Here is a 14,495-nt window from a genome sequence, read left to right as displayed (position 1 = left end):
AGACTTAAAAATTATCTCCAGTCATCAATGGGGCAGACGCAACAGAATAATGTAGCTGTCCTTAACATGCAGGTCACCTCGGGGGGCATGTGCCCCCCTTTGTATCCCTCCAACGTGTCCCTGTCAACAAGTACTCCTTTTCTTTTTGTCTTCACTATGGTTCTAACACAGGTGAAAAATACACCTCTTTTCCTTGTGAAGGCACAGCTTCAGGGCAGAAGCAGCTGTCTGCAGAGAAAGCGTTCGCATTTAGCAGAGTTGGAGCTGGCAGTGAAATAACAGAGACCCCTTAAATCTGTGCTACCTCTTCCCATCCCCCTGCAGAAAGGTAATGCCCTTTTCTCCCTACCATTTGCTGCCATTGAAACATTAATTTGCCTCCGTGTTTCATCAGACCTAAAGCTTCTAGCCCTTTTTTCTCTCAGGACTTTCCCCCCTACCTCTGCTAAATGCAACAGGCTCATAACAGGGGATGGGCAGCGGGGATTTTGGATGCTTTCGCTTCTTTGCCCGTACCCCTCTTTTCAAGTGGCATAGTACAACGGTATGTTCCTTGGTTTATAAAGACGTGCTCTGTCGCTTGTTAAACGCAGCCCACTAAATAAGGAGCTCATCATGAGTAGAACAGGTCTGACTCTGCAAAGAGTAATAAGTCCACATTTCCAGATTCACTTTTCACTTAGCCCTTGTCTAACAACCCTAGTAAAAAGCACAGAGAACTGGAAATGATCCAGTGACGAGAGAGCTGCAAAGTAAAGCCTGCAGCCAGCCTGGGAGGGGGAAAATGTTTCAGACTCCCCACACAGCCCAGCCCCTGGCACTGCTCAGGGGGTCGAGGCCAAAACCTGGCTGCCCCGTGCTGCTGCCCAAACTCAGGGCAGTCCGGCTCAGCGTGCCTCCCAGCAGCAGCCGCGGGGTGACCGGGCCAGTGCCGGCTTTACAATGGCTCCACGGAGCCGGGCCCTGAGACCCCCTTGGCTCCCCTCGCCCACAGTTTGCTCCCCTCGGCCTGCCCGCCCCCTGCTTCTCTCAACCCCCTGGCTGGGCCCCAGTGCACCTCAGTCTCTGGGCAGTCTCTGCTTCCCTCGGAGGAGCAGGGAGCGTGCGGAGGCAGGCGCGGCGGCGGGGCTGGCTCGCCTAGCCTGCGGGGCACAGAAGCCGGCCGGAGCTGGCGGCGGGCCGAGCTCGCCCTAGCGCAGAAGGGGCGGGCTTGGCCAAACACATTCAAAAGCAGCCAGCCAACCACAGCGGGGGAAGGAGAGGCAGCGGCCTCCCCAATCCGTGGCGGCGGCGCGGCAGCTCGTTTGGATTCAAACTCTCTATAAAAGGCTCCCGTACGGCCTCAGCTCTGCCCCCTCTCGGATCAGCTCCCCTCTCCTCGGGCTGGTGGTTAGCAGCGGCCGCGGCTCCCCATGGCGAACCAGTCCCAGTGCCTGGAGGACGCGCCCGGCCGCTGGCCCCGCGGGGAGCCGAGCTCGCCCGAGCTCTACAGCGAGGCGCAGCGGCTGGCGCTGGAGGAGCTGGTGGCGGGCGGCCGCGCCGCTTTCCGCGCTTTCCTGCGCCGGGAGAAGGTGCCCGGCTTCCTCTCGGAGCCCGAGATCCAGGCCGTCCTCCAGGCGGCCGCGCCGCCGGCCGGGGCCGAGAACGGGGCGGCCGAGCCCTCGCTCAGCGCCTCGCTGGACTGCTCCTCGCTCACCTACTTCCCCGAGCAGTCGGACGTGGAGCCGCCCGTGCTGGAGCTGGGCTGGCCGGCCTTCTCCAGCGGCTCGTACCGCGGCCTCACCCGCGTGGAGGCGCTTTTCCAGCCCAGCTTCGGGGAGACCATCTACAGCTGCAAGGAGGCGGTGCGCAGGCAGATCCGCTCGGCCAGGGAGGTGAGTCCCCAGCCCGGCCACTGCGCCCCCTTCCTGCCCGCGCCGCCTCCTCCGGGAACCGCGTCCCTTGCCCTGGGAAACCCGCGGGATGCTGCGCTGCACAGCGCTCCTCTGTGCCTGGGGAACTGGGGGTGCTGCGGGTGTAGAATCACCACCTGGCTGGAAGTGGTTTCCATCACGTACAGGGGTGTAGAGCTCGGTCCGTACCCTCGCTATACAAACTGTTCCAGCAGCACCCCATGGAAGCTGGGCTGCAGGCTAGAATATAACCCGCCCTGCTGTTGTGTCCTTCAGTGTGAGCAACCTCTAGCCCCTTGCTCTAATGACTGGGTGAGTGTTTAATCTGGCAAAAAGAAAAGGAGGACTTGTGGCACCTTAGAGACTAACAAATTTATCTGAGCATAAGTTTTCGTGAGCTACAGCTCACTTCATCGGATGTTGTAGCTCACGAAAGCTTATGCTCAAACAAATTTGTTAGTCTCTAAAGTGCCACAAGTCCTCCTTTTCTTTTTGCGAATACAGACTAACACGGCTGCTACTCTGAAACCTGTTTAATCTGGGAAGTTAGTGAGGGTGAGTTGTTGGTACGGAACGAATAAATCCCTGTATTCATACTGTACACATTATTGCAATAACCTTTGTACAAAGAATGCCTTGCCAGAGGTATCCTTTGAAAACCTATACTTTTCTGGTGGTCAGTGTTATTCCTGGTACAGTGTGGCCACACATTCTATGTGAAGTTATAACATTTCTCTGTGTGGGGTTATTAACACAGGTTTGAAACCCCACTGCCCTATACAGGCAGAAAACAGGTCTGTCCTAAACAAAAGAGGGAATGTGTGCATGCTTTAATTTGCATTTAAGCTGAAAACTGAATAATCAAGCAGAGAAGAAAATCAAAGGACGCTTACATATGTGAAAAAAAACAAGCAGGGTATATCCTTTCACATAGACTGTCTCTTTGGGTCTCTGCTGGAAATGTTTTTCAAGAGTGGGACTGAAACTATAAAAAAGGAGATAAAGGCCCCAAGACACCCCACCCCATACACAGACCTTGCCCATCACATTGACTGCCCCTAAAGAGACAAAGGAAGCAGCTGTTAAACTCTGTGGGAGGAGTCCTGACCTGTGGATTGGTCCTTATGACTGCAGAAAGCATGTGGTGAGAACTTTGCTTTGAATCTAATATAGTTTGTTAGGCAGTGTTTTATCTTGTAACCATTTCTGACTCTTATGCCTTATTACTTGTACTTTGTAGTTAATAATAAACTCGTTTTGTTTTATCTAATCCAGTATGTTCAAGTTGAAGTGTCTGGGTACCTTCCTTTTGGGGTAGTAAATTGTGTGCTTATTATTAAGGCTATGATTGTGTCACGGAATCCGTGACTTCCAGAGACCTCTGTGACATTTTCTTCCTCGGGGCTGGAGCTGTCAGCTGGCAGGCCGCGTAGCTCTCAGCTGATGCTGGTGGCCGAGCCCCTGAGCAGCAGGGGGACCCTGCAGCTCCCAGCCCCCGCAGGTGGTGTGGTGGGGACCCTGCAGCTCCCACCTGCTGAGGATGGTGGGGGAACCTCCCCCACAACTCCAGGCAGCAAGGGAACCTCACAGCTGCCACTCCCTGTGGGTGGCCAGGGGTCCCCTGCTGTTGTCCAGCGGTGGCGGGGCCCCCCAGAGCTCCCAGTGCCTGTGGGTGTTGGACCCTCCTTCCTCCCCATTTCCTCAGGGATATTTTTAGTAAAAATTACAGGTCATGGCAATATACAAAAATCCATGGAAGACTTTGACCTGTCTGTGATTTTACTAAAATATTCCTGACAAAATCTGAGCCTTGCCTATTATTCTCTTAAAGGAATAATGGACTTAACCTATTTGTGCTGTCCAGGAGAGGGCTTGGCAGTACAGGACATATATTCCTGAGGAGAAATGTGGGAGTGTGTTGGGATCACCCTGGAGTAATCTTTAAAGCTGGCAAGAGTCAAGGTGTGCTGGTTGTCTGTAGCGCATACAGACATAGCTGGGAGCGATTTACGTTCTGGAGGCTGTTTGAGAGCAGTCCAGGTTGGAGACTACAGCAGCAAGGCATTGTAACCTGAGGTGCCCTTTACAGGGCAGGGATAACACAGCTACTCATTGGCCTGGACTGTACCCTTGTATGTCACACCTGGGGCTAGTCAGACTCTTGGGCTGCGTCGCCCTTGCCAGTTCTAACTAATGCTCTCCAACATCGTGGTTTGAAAAGCATCCCTTAGTGTATTTCAGGGTATGTCTGTAAGAAGGGGGAATTTGGGGCAGTGGGAGGGGAAGGCAAGGCAGCACTGAAACAAACCATGACTGTAGGACGCTTTGATGTACAAGAAAGCAAAACAAACCCTCATAAGCCTCCGAATGCAGGCAAGGGATTCCCTGCAACTTTCATACTATGCTTCCAGCCTGTGCTGCTTGTAAGGAGCAAGGCTGGATTGAGGTGTCTGAGTCAGGGACTTGATCATCACTAAGATGTCCTCTGAGCTGGTTATAACATGTTGTGTAGCTGGGACCACTAGTGCCCCAGTGACTGGGCTAAAACCTTGGACTGTCTGATAAGCTGCATGGATATGGACCTGTTGATGTTGACTTCTCCAGTTGATGCGGATTACAGCAGGAGAACATCTTTAGCACTGTAATGGCCTTCGCTATGCAAAATGGAACAGCTTTTCTGCTATGAGGAGAAGGAAACTTCACATGAGACCGTGTATCTAATGTATGCCCAGCCCTTGTCATTGCTGCACTTATTCTTGCAATGCTAACCAGCAATATGGTTAATTATACCTGTTTAAAACTGGCACTAATATGATATAAAGGTTGAGGAAACAATGCACTTAGAAGTCAGAAATTGTAGAGTGAAGGTTGAATGGCCCCTTGTGCATATGCCTTACTTTGCATGTAGTGTCTGTCACTTTCAATTTGTAACTTGTCAAATATCACACTTTCTATAGAAACTGGAAGCTGTTACATAACCGTGCATACAAGCTGTACTACTGTATAAAACAGACTAAGCATCTAACATGCTATCCTAGCCAGAATATTGGGATGTGTGTCTGCACTGATATGACACAATGTGAGCTTTAATCTCTTCAAAACAAATGTCAAATTATAAAGTCAAAAGATTAGGAGAAATAAGAACATATTTTTAGTGTTAGGGTCATAATGATTTAACCACTTCTTGATTCGCAATAGTTTCTGTATTGCGGAAACGGTAAAGTAATTTAAAAAACACTAAACCTATTACACAATATATTATGAATGTACTGGTCTCTCTCTGCCTTACTATCTCCTATCAAAAACATCATGCACAAACTTGTCCAGTCTTAAACAGCTTAGAAATTTTTTTAAGGATCTGTTTGGATCTGGGCCACAACCATTAATTCTTTCCCTTCTAGCAATGTTACACAGTTACATAAATATTAAACTCCATCCTCCCTTTATGCTGCTTGCCAAGACATTCCAAATCTTTTCATCCAACCGTTCCACTGCTCATGAGCTGAAGTTTGTCTTGGCCAAACCAAACGGACCCTTAATTGCTCCCATATCAAGTTCCTAACCAATTTGTCTTGTGTAGCTGCAGTTCCCTAATAAATGCCATGTTGCCTTTCAAAGTTCTTGCACATGTAGCTTCCCTCTCTGATGCAATAGGGTTTTATCTGCAAAGACAACCCTCTGGCCATAATGCTGTGATTATTTTTTTCCCCCCTCAACTCCCTAGTCTGTAAACAGCTGATGTTCATAGTTTTGCTCAGCAGCACCGGAGTTAAACTTCACCTGATGCTAGCCAGTTTCACTACTGCTAGTGGGACCCCCCCTCCCCACCCCCCAGGCAGCTATGAAACTGTCAAATGTCCATTTTACACTGTTTGTGGGGAGCAAAAGAGGCAGGCATTTGGCTGCTTGGTGGGTGGGTCTGAAGATGCCAAAACTGGGAAGCTGGCAAAAGGATGGCCTAGAAGTCCTCCTTGTTCTGCCCTGCTGCATTTGGGGGGGTGTGCTCCCTCCCCGCCCCAGCCAGAAGGCTCTGCTATGGGGAGAAGAAAGCAAGCTCCATTTTTTTTTTTTTTCAGCAGCTAGTATCTGAGGTAAGGGGACATCCCTCATCTTTGCCTCCAATGTCTACTAGTGAGGCTGCTAAGCAAGACTGAGCCCCTGTGCAGAGTCTAGGGCTAGCAGGCTTCTCGGCAGCTGAACATGGCACAGTAGCTGGGCTTTGCACTAGAGGCTGAGCCAGTAGGAAAGTATTGGTTTTGTTGGTTAAAGTTAGACATTTAAACCATGCCCTAGACCTAATCTAGTTGATAAACACCACACAAACATGCACTTCTATCAAAAACAATTGCTAGAGGCAATGGGCCAGATCCTGTTTTGTCACAGTAACGTAACCTCCAGAATAGCTGTTTATCTCTACTGAAGTAGTGCCCAGATCTTTGGGCCCCATAGCTCCTATAACTTGTATCTTAGGCCTGGTCTACTCTTAAAATTAGATTGATCTAGCTACGTCACTCAGGGCTGTGAAATTTTTCACACCTCGCATGCTATAGCTACATCAGTTTAACTGCTGGTATAGGTGCATCTGGGTTGATAGAATTCTTCCATCAACCTAGCTACGACTGCTTGGAGAGGTGGATTAACTACGTCAATAAGAAACGCCCATCCATCAACGTAGGACATACCTCCTGTGGCCCTACAGCAACACAGCTGCATCGCTGTAGTTGTGTTACTGCAGTGTAGACATAGCCCAAGATGTCCTACAATGCTACTAAGACCCAAGCAGGCATCAAACAACCGAAAGAGAAGGTCTTGCTCGTTTTCTCCCTTGTACTCCAAGGTTTGACAGTGGCCAATACCTGAGAAGACAAAAGCAATATCTCCTCTTCCCCCCCCCCCCCCCCCCCCCCCAAGACTTTTCTATAATTGAACAGTATTTTACAGGCACCTGGAGGATTTTTTTTCTTGCTTACCGGTAACTTACACTCAAACTAACACCGCCTTCCACCCCACCCTTTGCCAACTTGAATTGGTTTCTGGTTGCCATTTGAAGGTATGCGTATTATGGGAGGGAATACAATGAGCATTTGGACAATGCATCTCTGGAGTGAGCGAGGTCAGGCTTTTTAATCTGGGAGGATCATGTTCTGAATACACTTCTTTTGGTTGCTAACAAACAATAACTTTAAAAATACAACTTGGAGTTTAAAAAAAGCAATTTGTCAGGTCAGCTGTTGATCTGTATGTGCATGACAACCCACAAAGATCCCCCCCTCCCCAAAACACAATAGAACAGGAAAGGCCAAGTGCTATGGGGCAGAATTTTTAAAGACGTGTAGTCTTGAGGTCCAGGATTCCATGTCAATCAGTGTTAAGTTATGAAAGAGCGAGTAACAGGTAAGATTTTTTTATGGTGCCCTACAATATGAGGGAAAAGGGATCGCTTGAGGAAAAAAGGACAAGAGAATTTATAATGAATAAAAGAGAACGACTTGAAATGGTGTGTAATCCACCTAAGGAATTTGCAGTCCCAAGAGATCAGTCAATTACTATAGTTGAAGTTAATAAAAATAGCCTAGATAAAATTAGGACCAATAACGTGTAGAGACACTAAAAGCAGTCACTAAATCTCACACTTCAGGGCATAAACTGAGTTAGGAAGAAAGTTATTTTCTTCCTTTCCCACCCCAGCGTACAACACTGTGTACCTGGCTTGGTACTATGTGCTCTGTATAGAGGTTGGGGATGGGTTTCCTCTGAAGCTATGGGTATTAACTACAGCCAAAGGCAGGATATTGGATTAGAAGATGGACCAGTGGTCTGACACTTCTTCAATAATAATAGCAGGCTCCTGATTCAGATTTTTCTTGGTGGTTAAAGACTAGCTGGAAGGAAGTGCCAGGCCTGGCTATGAAAATCTAAAATACGTGAATGGAAACATTGCTCTACTTGTGTTTGGCTTGGATTGCTGGTCTGTCCAATGCAGTAGGAAAACAGCACCTCTTTCCATATTCTTATACCTGACAGTAATGGGAAGTGGGAGGATTGGAGTTGTGTGGCTTAGATGTAGATGTGGACCTACAACAAGAAACTTGACCTTGTGACTAGTCCAGTTGAAGCATACACGTAGCTCACCGAGGAAGGGAAAGGCCAGATGTGGTGGTGGTGGCTAGAAATACATCACGGTACTCAAGCAATGGGCTTAACTCCTAGCATGTTACTATAGCACTGATACCCAAATTCTGGAAATCTCAGATTCAGTAGGGGCATGGTTACTGGATAATCCTATCTGCTAGGGATAAACCCACTTCTTCTACAGGTGCCAGAGCTACTTGAAATCAAATTGTCTGCTGTAACTTGCATACAACTCAAATTTACTACATGAGACTGGCCTCTTCTTCAGGGATTACCTCTGTCACATAATGCCTGCATAGAAACTTCCAAATGTTGCGAGGTATTGTGCATTTCTTTATCTTGGGTTTTTATCACAAAGGAAAGTTGCTGATTCAGGCCAGGACTTGCAGTGCCTTCAGGGGGCTAATCAGTTCCAGCTGGTGTGGTTCAGTAAAGGTTGTTAGTGTAGCATTCTCTCTATTCTATATGGGGAGGGATTAAAACCCCAGAAGAGAAGTGAACAAGTGATTCAGGTACTGGAAATATCAAGGGAGGTATAGCTATTAAACTGTATTGTTGTGCATAGCTGGTGCAATGAAGGGAAACGACAAGAGAATGGGTAACTTATACCCTCCTGTGCCTGTATATGCACCCTTCAGTGGCAGAAACTAGTCACACTGCTCACCTGAGACTAAAACATACTCCTGTGGCCTAAAACACACACTAAAGCTGAGGCCTGGATCATCCTGCAGGGATCAAAATATGGAGAGGGTCTACTATATGCCCATCCTTCATGTGCACACACATCCCTCCTGAAGCAGTGAAGAATGAAATTTCATGAGTAAGAACAGGTGACGGAATGCAACTACACGAGGGGGTATTCTACCCTTATTTGGGTGAACAGTCCCTTGGTCTCTTTGAGCAGTTAAGATCCTCAGTTCCAAGCTTCCTCTTGAAGACCAAGTGTGGTAAAAAGGAGAAATTGCTTTCACTGAGTTTCTCTCCCCTTGCAGAGCTTAGAGAAGTTCTCTATTTAAAACTGCAGTTCAGAAATGTTTGAAGGTCTGATGAATTCAGCACTTGGTTTAAAGACTTGGATGATACTGGCCTTTCTAGTCCGTCCATAAATTTGGATGGAGTGTGCATTATTTTTAAAAAGAAAGACAAACTTACCCCCTCCCAATTTCCAAGCAACTTCTCTGATCTAGTATGTACCTATATCTGCATGTTAATAGCCTGGTATGGTGTGCATCTGTAACATGCCATAATTCCCTGTAAAACCCCAGGTTCAGAATGAACTTTGCCCAAACTGTACATGTGGTCTGTCTCTTCATAGACTTCACTTTTTCTTTCCCCTCCTTTCCATAGCCTTATAACGAGGCTTAAATATCTCTGGAGGCATGTGTTCCCCTCCAAGCTAAAAAGAAAGTTACGGTGGTGGGTAAGTGGTTCTCTAACACTGGTGGATGAGATCATGGTTCCAATGCCACTTCACTTCTAGGTGAGCTCTACTGTTTGCTGAATTGGGGAGCTCATTTGCAGTAGAGGTGACCACCTGGAGGAAGAAATGCTAGCCAAACACTTCATAATACTCTTCTGATGGTCAGTCCAAGGAGTAGCCCTGTCATCTTCCTAGTTATAAGGCTATGTAACTAGGCAGCTTTGATGTATGGCAAAAGGACTAGTGACACTTGTGTATGGGGTGGGGGAGTGGATGGATAAACTTTCAGCTTGAGGTCATGCACAATCCCAAATGAGGGAAGGGTGTAAATGTATTAAACAAAATGAATTAAACAGTGAGAGAGATGACAGCAACAAATTGTTATTGCCTAATGACTGGTGAGTCAGTATTTGATTTTGATTGAACCTTGGGGAAGCTAGTGACTGATGGACTGGTAAGAACGCCCTGAAGCCAGAACGTGTGATCACAATGCATTCACGAGCATCTAGCTTTCCAAAATAAGTCACTTGTACCCTGTGAACCAGAAAGGTAGTTTCAGTCACTGGTATTTTAGTTTCTGCCACTGTAGTTCCAGTCATACAAAGCAAAAGGTGAGGACAGTGCATCAGGAGTCTTTGTCTACACCAGGGGTGGGCGAACTATGGCCCATGGGCTGGATCCAGCCCGCAGGATTGCTGGCCCCATGGCGCAGCCCAAGCCCTAATGTCTACACTACACCACACCTTAGTCTGAGCCCTGCAAGCCTGAGCCAGCTGGCATGGGTCAGACATGAGTTTTTAATTGCAATGTAGACATACCCTTTTTGGCCCGAGGGCCACATCGGGGTTGTGAAACTGTATGGAGGGCTGGGTAGGGAAGGCTGTGCCTCCCCGAACAGCCTGGCTCCTGCCCCTACCCACCCCCTCCCACTTACTGCCCCCCTTAGAACTTCCAAACCATGCCCCCCCCCCCCCCACTCCTTGTCCCCTGACCACCCCCTGGGATCCCACCCCCTATCCAATCCTCCCTGTTCCCTGACTGCCCTGACCCCATCCACCCCCCTCCCCCAACAGGCCCCCCCAGGACTCCTACACCAATCCAGCCATGCCCCGCCCTCTTCCCATGCTGCTCAGAGCAGCAGGAGCTCGCAGCCCCACCGCCTGGCTGGAGCTAGCCCCGCTGCTGCACTGCCTGGCAGGACTGGCGGGCCAGAGCGCTGGCGTCGTGGTGAGCTGAGGCTGCAGAGGAGGGGGGACAGCAGGGGAGGGGCTAGGGGCTAGCCTCCCGGGCCAGGAGCTCAGGGGCTGGGCAGGATGGTCCCACAGGCTGTAATTTGCCCACCTCTGCCTTAGAAGCACCTTCACTAATGACGCCTTTCAAATTGCAAGTGTTGGTGAGATTACAGCTGCGTGAATAAAGTGCAGCCAATAACTTGTTTGACCGATTTTAGAATGGGCTTTTCAAAAGCGGCCATTGTTGGTTTAACTGCTCCCCTTGAATTAAACAGGAGTTTTCTAGCATTGACTTTGTGGGAGCAGAAGTAGACCAAAACTGAATGCTTTGCTAAATACCTTTAGCTTCCCTCTTCTGGCTGTACATTGTCACAACACCTTTATTGTTTCCTCAAATTATTCGCCAAACTTCTGTGAATAATTCTTGGAGTGTAGCTTGTTGCAAGTGCTCAAGAGCTAAAATTCAAGCTGTTTAACTTTCACTGGACACCTAAATCACAGGTACTGTTTATCTTCCGTGATTTGATATGCATGACTTTTAGAATTGGGATTCTTGTGAAAATGTGGAGTTTTTCAACTCAAAATCTACTTTCAGTGGATATTTTCTAATATCTACTTAAGTTTTGGTTTCTGCAAATGCTTTCTACAGTAAACTCTTGTTAGGACACATGCAATAAGCAAATCTGTTTAAAAACACCTGAGTATTTCTGCAGACTCTAATTACCAGTGCTTCGGAACAGAGTACAATGGTGAACAAAAAAGTAAATCTCTGTACTTGTGGGAAGTAACTTTGTGTGTGAGCAATACCACACAAGTGGTGGTTATGCAGCATGCCTGTACGCACCTTGGGGCTGGGTTACACCTGATAAGTGCCGCTCCCATACACCTACATTACTTGTACAGACACTCTCCTTTGATGTGCCAGTACTCTGGAATATGGCGAAACAAGCCATCAAACTGAATTTTTTTTACTCATCTCCATCATCCCCAAGCCAGATGCACTTCCTCTGAATGATGATGGGCTAGATATCTAGGTCTGTGATGACATTTGGAGTTAGCTAGATGGGTTTCTAGAACACACATGGCTGTGGTACTAGTTCTTAATGGCCTGGAAGAGAAGAATCTTCCTGTCTTGGGCCCTGACTACACTAGAGGAATTAATAGCAGAAAGCATGCAGTGGTGCTAATGCTGGTGGAAGGATGATCTTTTGGTGAAGGCACTGGACTGGGATTCAGACTAATAATACCTGGCTCTATCAGGGTTCAGTTCCCAGCTCTACCCCAGACTCCCTTTGTGACTGTGGGTAAGCAGCTTCATCTCTGTGTGCATGGGGATGATGTATCCCTATCATGCAGGGGTATTGTGAGGATCCAATCACTGAAGCTTGAGAGATGCTTGGATACTACAGGGATGGAAGACATGTTAGATTGTCCAGTATAGACAGAAGCTTTTTATTTCTAAAACTCTCTTGAGCCGCAGTGAACTGATCAGCAACTGTAGGGCTAAGACAACCCCCTGCAGCAGGAGGCGTTCAGCCCAGCGTATCTGGGAGCAAGGGAGTGGAGCCAACTCTGCAAGACTGCTGACTGTGCCTCGCCAGCTCCCCAGGTGCTGAAATAAGATGTCATTATCCAAGGTTGTGCAGAAAAGCAAACCATAATGTGAGAGCATTAACAGGTGTGGGAATAATCCATCTGGGATCATCCTGTATACTCCAGGGCATAGTGAGTTTGACTAAATTGTGGGAACATAAGATTATCATTTTGCCTCCCCCCCCCCCCCCCCCAAAAAAAAAAAAAAGGCAGCATGAAAGAAACTTGTCTGGCTGTACAATACCACTGAATGAGAACTGACTGGGGGAGCTACTGATCTAGACAGGCAAAGTCATGCTTATTTGTGTAATGAGAGAGTCAGGCTCTGGGCCTAATGGCTTCTTCTGTTTCTGCAGGTGATCGCTCTAGTTATGGATTCCTTCACAGATATTGAGATCTTCAGTGACCTTCAGGAAGCCTATAGAAAGCGGAAGATTCCAGTCTACATCCTTCTGGACCAAGATTTTCTACCCCACTTCATGGAAATGTGCAGGAGTCTGGGAGTCTGTCCTGAGCAGGAAGGTGTAAGTATTAGAGGAGTTTTCTATGGTAAATTATAGCACTGCCTTTGAAAGACACACCAGTATTTCACATGCTGCCTAGAGTTGAACATTTTAGGTACTCTCTTATGTTTGCTTGGAAGCCTCTGTGTATCCCAAATGTTGGGGATTTATACTGCAGGCTTTGAATATGGGCTCTGCATTAACCCAATGTGATAGGCTCCCAAAACCAGCAAGAGCCATGTAGAAGAAGCATATTGGCCCTTATCCCAACTTATATGTATTGAATTGCAATACTGTGCAGAGGCCACAGTTGTAGTGAGCAGCCCCATTGTGCTGAGTGCCATACATACATGTAAGAGACTGTCCTTGTCCTGAAGAGCATGCATTCTAAATCACTACTTGCAAACAGTGTCTTCTGCTCAAGTGAGAGTTTGCTAAATAGAACAAGCCAGCCCTCCTCCCCACCCAGGAAACAATAAGACACACTATACACGCGTGGCTTTTATAGTGTCTGTTCTACCCTCCCCGCATAACATGCATTTCTTTTTAAATGAAGTGTCAACAAAAGTGTTAATGTCAGACCCATGTGTTGTAGTCATGTAGGTCATGTGACATATTCCAGTTCTTCAGAATCAAAGCTTTAATTATGAATAATAATAATAATAAAAATTTTAGCTCTCGTGGTTGACGAATCTTCCAAGTGTAAAGCTATGCAGTGTTGCCTTAAGTTTTCAGCTATCTTGACGTGTGAGCTCCCCTGTCCCTGATTTACTCTCACTGAGAGGTTGATGCTAAAGCCCAATGATGACATTCAGGGGACAGAACAAGGGAGGGGGTAGGATTTGGAAGTTCCTGCAGGGCAGGAAATGCAGAGGGACAAAAAGGGTAGTGGGGACAAAGGTAGGGAAGAAATAATGGTATTCCTAAAGATGAGGCTATTTTCCCAATAAGTGTTGCTGAATGTGAAAATCTGGTACTAAATCACTAATGATTAAAAGTTCAGTTATTACAGACAAGGCCATTTCTACCTTCGATCTTTGTGCAAACCTCCAGTTGTCATCAGTGTGAGTTTCTTTGTAGTCCTAAGCTATGCCCTTACTAATGACCCATAATTAAAATGGAATTGGGCCATCTCTGCAGATTGAGTTTGACATCTCTGATCTGGAATGTAAACTGTGTGGAGACCAGGACCTCAATCACATTTATCTCTATAGTGTTTAGCACAAATTTGTTGGTATAAACGGTTGTTAATAGTATCACTTAGTATTAATGCTTGCTGGACAGTAAGTGGTATTAAGCAAGTCCGTTTCATTCCTCTCTCCTACACTTCATGGTTTATATGTTATGAAAATCAGGTTTTTGTTTTTTTGTTTTCTTTTAAACAGCTGATGAGAGTTCGAACTATAACTGGGAACACTTACTACACGAGGTCAGGAGCTAAAATTGTTGGGAAAGTCCATGAGAAGTTCATGTTAATTGATGGCATTAGAGTGACTACAGGCTCCTACAGGCAAGTTCTGGGGTCCTTTGCATTTCTTTAGGTCTTCGTGGGGAGGAGATTTCTGCAAGAAATGAAAACTAACTTGAAAGGTATAAGATTGACTCAAAAGCAATATTGGTGGTTCATCTGTTTAATGCTGTATGAACTTTTTGAATCTGTATCAGCCTTGAATAATGTTGGGGAATTGATCCAGAAATTGGCATTAGTTTAAAGCTTGTCTGT

The 14,495-nt window shown here is 47.0% G+C and overlaps 1 protein-coding gene across 1 annotated transcript in view; it reads left to right on the top strand.

Annotated features, from left to right (window-relative positions):
- Nucleotides 1-1,104: 1,104 nt before the first annotated feature.
- The window catches only part of LOC311530048 (protein FAM83D-like), a 15,906-nt gene continuing 2,515 nt past the window's right edge, over nt 1,105-14,495 (top strand). The window contains exons 1-3 of the mRNA XM_084646384.1: nt 1,105-1,874; nt 12,626-12,793; nt 14,158-14,282. Coding sequence (XP_084502510.1) covers nt 1,413-1,874; nt 12,626-12,793; nt 14,158-14,282 — 755 coding nt within the window. The 5' untranslated portion in view covers nt 1,105-1,412. The remainder of the gene's footprint in view (nt 1,875-12,625; nt 12,794-14,157; nt 14,283-14,495) is intronic.

Source organism: Lepidochelys olivacea (assembly GCF_965140295.1).
Source record: "Lepidochelys olivacea isolate rLepOli2 genome assembly, chromosome: 13".
Taxonomy (NCBI): Eukaryota; Metazoa; Chordata; order Testudines; family Cheloniidae; genus Lepidochelys; species Lepidochelys olivacea.
This window is presented reverse-complemented; position numbering and strand designations above follow the sequence as displayed.